The sequence below is a fragment of the Apis dorsata genome, unplaced genomic scaffold (assembly GCF_000469605.1).
Source record: "Apis dorsata unplaced genomic scaffold, Apis dorsata 1.3 scaffold_1165, whole genome shotgun sequence".
Lineage (NCBI taxonomy): Eukaryota > Metazoa > Arthropoda > Insecta > Hymenoptera > Apidae > Apis > Apis dorsata.
This window is the reverse complement of record NW_006264262.1, coordinates 93,752-100,076: the sequence shown is the minus strand read 5'-3', so window position 1 is coordinate 100,076 and position 6,325 is coordinate 93,752. Positions and strand designations below refer to the sequence as shown.

Sequence of the window (6,325 nt, the reverse complement as noted above, 5' to 3'; positions counted from 1 at the left end):
AAAAAAAAAAAAAAAAAAAATGACTGTTAAATTATGCATAATAATATACAATTTATCAAGTTAACTTTGTGCTTAACAAAAAGAAAAAAATGGAAAATTTTTCCTTCATAAATTCAAAAATTTAACAACCTAAAGTTTATGAAATTGTTATTAATATTTTTTTCGAATTTGAATCTCAACTTTCATTTCAATATTTTATTGATATTATAGTTAGTTTTATCAAGGGTCAGATGATATTAAGAGTATTCGTCCCCTATTACTAGTAACTGATTCTTAATTGGACAATATTGAAGAAATATTGAAATAAAAATTCTATTGGACATATATATCTATAAATTTCTTTATTCTAATAATAAATATATATATGAAGATTGAAATTTAAATTTTCTTAAAATATCAATAATAACCATCAATGTAAACCTTTATAATAAATATCTTTTAAATATTCAAGAGAATAACAGAAATATACATATATTTCTATATGTATAATATCCAATTAACTGATTGTTTATTAATTTTTTATAAATTTTTTGAATTTTAAAAAAATTTTTATAAAAAATAAAAAATATTTTGTGTAGTCTTCATTTTGAAATATATGAAAATGGCATTCAACATTTATAAGTTATATTACTTTAAAGTGTTTATAGTTGACCCTGCTATGTAATCTTCTATTATTACAAAGGGGCGTCCGTAGAGACTATCGTCAACGGGCGTGCTAATGATAAAATAATGATACTGTAACACAGCAGACACAGGATAATGTAATCTTTACGAAAAGAAATTTTATTCATTGACCTTAAAATAATTACGAATGATAATCGGTTATCCATATGAATGATTGAAAAGTTTTTAAAATAAAAATATAATTCAGACCGGTGTTTTTCAATTATCTTTGAGTTGTAAACCTCTTTATTAATATTTAAACAATTTGCCTCTTGCGGTCCCCAAATGAATATGATATTCCCATAAATAAAAGAAATTATGAAAATTAATACAATCTTATTATTAATTTTGAATTATAGTGATATGATATGACTTATAATAATTATATTATTAAGAAGTGCTAAAGGTCAATAATTAAAAATGACAGCGACGATTTACTGATTAGTGACTAAATTAAAGTATGGAATTTTTAAAACAACATAGTTTCAATTTATATAGATATAATTTTATATAAAATTTATATTTAAAAAATAATATCAAAATAAACATTTTAGATAAAGGAACTTTTAATGAAGGATAAAGCTATTGCGAGAATGATATAAAAAGTAGCCTTGAAATTGCATAATCCTTTTAAAATAAACAACATGTAAAATATACATAATTGATTTATTCAAGGACGAAGCTATTGTATTTTATCTTGTTCCATACTTTACAGTTTTATTTATCTAAAATATGTTTGCAACATTGGATAAAATATACATTTAATATTAAAAAATATTTTTAAGTGTCGGGGAAAGATATATCTTTTGAAGTCATTTATTTGTTAAATTAAATAAAAACTAAATATTGTATAAAAATCTTACTTTAAAAGTAATAAAATTTTAAATAAGTAGTAAAAACCAATTTTAAAAAATATATTAATTATTTTATTAATAAATATGAAATATTTTCATCATTTCATAACCATAAAAGATTCTAAAAAGCATTATTTCAATGAAATAATGTATGAAATAATTCAAAATACTTTAATATGCAATATATATATATATTCTTAAAATTGAATTCTTAATAAATCACTAATCTAATGCAATATCAAAAATATGCAATTTCTTTTCTCTTTTTCTATCATCTCTAAATTATCTCTAAATTTAATTTCTATTAAAATTAATCGATAAAAATAATTAATTTTTAAAATTCATTCTTTATCCAATAAATAATTGAATAGAATTACGCATTGTAAAACGTTGAATCATATCATAATAATGCGTATTTCATGTGACCTCAGTGACTCAGACGTACCGTATGTACCAAATAGCATGCGACTAGAAATGATTGCATGATCTAAATCTTATTTGCTTTTCTTTTTTTTCTATTTATTTATTTTTTTTTTTGTGATAAAAGAAAAACGATATATTTTTCAGCATATATATTTAATCATTGCTTCACAATAAAGAAAAGAAGAAGAAAAAATTCTGAAACGGTTTTCCACGGGGAAAACCGCTATACGAGAAATGTATTCAACCTATTATCTGTTTCGGGCACGTAGTTTGTGTACCGTTGTATGATTTCGTTTCGTTATCTAACCTCGTTAATGTATGTATGTACTATATAATTTGTGTCAAGATGTGTGTTTGTCTACCAATAATCCATTTTATTGTTATAGAATAAATTGTATATAAAAGTAGATTTAATTATGAAAGAGAATCTTAGATGAATTAAGTGTTTGAAAAGAAATTAGATTTTTCAAAATCATAAAAAATCACAAAGGAACTGAACATTTCGTAGTAATTTTTTTTGTAAATTTTTTAAAATATTATATTTAAATATTATTATTTAAATATATTATTTGAAAAAAACTACACCTTACGTACGAAAGTTTCAACATGATACGGAATAATATTTAATATCGTATTTGATATATTTTAATGTTGAGGAAAATAGATTATAATTCTTAATATTTTTAGGATATAAATTTTAATAAGAAATTTTTTTATTAGTTTCTTCTTCTAAATAGTTTATTATGTTATAATAAATATGTTGTAATAAACTATTTTTTCTATCTATAAATTATCAATATACTTATAAATACCAAGAATTATTAATTAGATAATCCATTTTATATAAAATGTATATCTATAATTATATATATTATAAAATATATGATAAAATATAGTATATAAATAAAAATATAAAAATTTTAAATAAACATATTAAAATTGTGTGGAAATTGAATGAAAATCTAGAATTAAAAAAATGGAACTATTATTCTACGAAAAAAAGATTGTCATTTAATATTAATAAAGTATACTAATCTCAACAAGATTGATCTGACAATAACTGTTTTTTCAATTTAAAAGTAGTCGCTTATTAATAGGAAGGATTTCTTAAGATTTCTAATGAGTCATCGTTCTTTAGAAAATTCTAATAGTATACAAGTATACAAAAATTTAATATTGATTAATCGTTATTTTTTTCAAACATATTCATTAAGAACACAATATAAATTGTATGAAAATCAACAATATTTCTCATTTATTATATTTCATTAAATTTTATTTAGCTTTAGAATTATTCATTAAAAATATGTACATAATTTCATATTGTATGCACAATAGCAACATTTTAAACTAAAATAAGCAACATTTATTAATATTTAAGCTAAAATATTCTATGAATTTTAAATTTAATAATGGAACGAAGGAATAAAGTATCACATAATTAAAAATTTTAAATTGATTATTCTTTTAAATATTGATTGATTAAATTAAATTTAATTATGATTATACATAAAATTTCATTATAAATTTAATTATAAAATTAACAAAATGAATTTATTAATTTTAATTCAATTCATTAAAACCGATTCTCATTTAATATGCATCAATGATTAATCGTCATCTGATACGGAAGAAGAGTTAATGCACTGCTACAGCGGTAGCATTAACCTAAGCGCGTCGTGCGAAGAAATTATAAAGTTAAAGGCACTGTACTCTCTCTTCTATCTTTGTAACTATAAGTATATACGTACTAGTTATTGAACGACATGAGGAAAGAGATAAGAACAAGACGAAAAGAAGACATACCTGGCTGAGAACGGAACTGCTCAGCTGGGATTTGACAAGAAGGGATTTAAACACCTCTCGTTCCACATTTCCACTCGTAGAAGAGCAAATCTTCTCGTAGACTTCTCTGTAGAATGCCGGTATGCAGCCTGGTTCGTATAATGACAAGAAGCAAAATAAAAAAATATCACTTCGCGAGTAAAATTTCACTTTTCACAAAAATATAAATATTAAAGCTCGAAGAAAACAAAATTAACTTTTATTCGAGTTTTATTCAAATAAAAATAGAAAAATATCAAATATTTATGATAAGAATTATTATTACGTAAATTAATTAACTTAACTTAATGTTAATTTTAAATAATGAATAACAATATATCAATAATCGATGTTATGAAATTACAATTTCACTAAATTCTATTAAATTTGAATAGCTATTCTTAACAAATATGATTATTTATGAAATAATAAGATAATAATATTTTTTTAACGAATATTTCAATGATATTTTAAAATTTTAAATATAAAATATTTAAAAATTTATTTATAACGAAATGAAATAAATAGAACGAAATATAAATAATGGAATGTTAAATTTACAAAAAGTACTAATAACTTATATAAATAAAACACAATATAAATATAATGCTACAATGAAAAAAAAAGAAAGAGAAAGAGCTACCGACGCTCGTCAACATTAAAAGGGATACACGTTGCTCTTAAAAACCGGACGACCTCGGAAAGACCTTGTCAAAGGTGCGTACGGTACACGGGTTCATCATTTACCGAACGACAGATCGGTCGACGCCATATTGGATCACTTGTAGATCATCCGGGATCCTGCGAGATGATTGCACCGTTGCTTTTCGAAAATACAGTCACGTATACACAATAGTCTTTGAAACAATGTTCTAGGTAAACTCGCGTTGTGTATTTTGATGAAATGACAATATGACTTGTCGGCGAAATACCAACCACAACACAAATACACCAACAACATACGCCATTGCCGTGTGGCGCAAAACTGACGATCAGCGCGATTTCTCCGACCGGGCCGTTCTTATTTCTCCCGCCGCGCATGCGCCCTCTTACACGTCCTACTTATACTAGCGGCTCTATACGTTTCAAGCGCGGGAAATTCTAATTCTATTATTGTGGATATAGATTTTAATTTCAAGAAAAAAAATTTATGTCATTTTCTATGTAATTTTAAAATTATATAATTATTAATGTCTATATGAATGTAAATCTATTAATGATTCATTGATAATTTAATGTATGTAAATGATTTATATATTTATATACTATTATATATACATATTTTACTATTATTCCAATTTTTTATCCGATTATTTTATTATATCTATTACTTGTCTTATCTAAAATATTATATAATACTGTAAAATATTATAAACTTTGTAAAAAATATAAATTAGAGAATTGTATATAAAAAATTGAAAATTATAATTATAAAAATTATTAATTCTCATCAAGCTGTCCCAAAGGAAATGGTTTTGGCAATGGTTTTTCAAATTCTTTCATTTCTTTTCGGATTTCCTTGCATTTTTGCTTATCTATTGATTCAATCAATCGTAATTTATGCGCTACTTCTTGTTGTATTATAGGACGATACTTTTTGCCCATTCCAAGACATTCCATGTCATTTAAAAATTCCATTCTTTCTTGAATTCCACGTACCACTAAAAAATGGATAAAAAAAGAAAAAAAAATTTAAATACAGATATAATATAATATAATAAGTATTTATTACATTAACTTACAATCATCAATGGGATCATTATCAGAAATAAGTGAGTCTCGTTTTGTTTTATGAAGAATTTTTGATTCACGAGGAGTTTCTATATCTTTTCCATAAGCCATCATACTTGCTAAATGACGCTTTTGCTTCTCTTTATTACCTATATTTTAATGAAAAAAAAAAAAAAAGAAAAACATAGTTTTATCTATAGTATATTTTCTAAATTTGATTTCAGATCATAAATTTTATAAAATATGAAATTATTTGATTATATAAATAATATTATTTTATAAATTATTCATTCATATTTCTAATATAAAAAAATATATAAATAAAACAATATAATCTTACGCAAAGGAGATAATCTTCTATATTGTTCTCTCTCATATGCGCCACTTTTAACAATCATATCTTTTGATCGTTTCTTCCATACAGTCGGCATCAAAACCTATGCAATTTTATTAATACGTTATTTATATTTTAGTTATATATATATGCATTAATATTTTAGTTAATATAATATCATAATCTATTAATCTTGCCTGATATTGTAGATTATGTTTATTTGTTTCCATTTTTGATTTTTCCATAACAGGTGGTAAAGATTCACCTTTATTGATCGCTTCTTGAATAGATTTTCTTTTCATCATACTTAGTTTGGATTCTTGCATCAAAACTGCACAAAAATATTGACTCAAAAAAAAAATTAACATAAAATAATACATATTACTTTACAAACAAAAAATCAAGATTTAAAGAATTTTTCTTTATTACAATTTCTTTTTAAATTTTTATTCATAATTCGTATTTTTAATTATGAAGAGAAGAAAAAAAAAATCAT

General features: G+C 22.9%; 2 protein-coding genes across 3 annotated transcripts in view; both read right to left on the bottom strand.

The window, feature by feature from the left end:
- The window catches only part of LOC102672320 (sorting nexin-8-like), an 18,950-nt gene extending 14,158 nt beyond the window's left edge, over positions 1–4,792 (bottom strand). For both annotated transcript variants that reach the window (XM_006624867.2, XM_006624866.2), the window contains exons 1-2: positions 4,512–4,792; positions 3,747–3,874 (exon numbers count right to left, since the gene is read on the bottom strand). In XM_006624867.2, coding sequence (XP_006624930.1) covers positions 3,747–3,874; positions 4,512–4,536 — 153 coding nt within the window. In that variant the 5' untranslated portion in view covers positions 4,537–4,792. The remainder of the gene's footprint in view (positions 1–3,746; positions 3,875–4,511) is intronic.
- Positions 4,793–5,107: 315 nt separating this feature from the next.
- The window catches only part of LOC102671464 (UPF0193 protein EVG1), a 2,650-nt gene continuing 1,432 nt past the window's right edge, over positions 5,108–6,325 (bottom strand). The window contains exons 3-6 of the mRNA XM_031514743.1: positions 6,027–6,160; positions 5,836–5,932; positions 5,507–5,644; positions 5,108–5,425 (exon numbers count right to left, since the gene is read on the bottom strand). Coding sequence (XP_031370603.1) covers positions 5,205–5,425; positions 5,507–5,644; positions 5,836–5,932; positions 6,027–6,160 — 590 coding nt within the window. The 3' untranslated portion in view covers positions 5,108–5,204. The remainder of the gene's footprint in view (positions 5,426–5,506; positions 5,645–5,835; positions 5,933–6,026; positions 6,161–6,325) is intronic.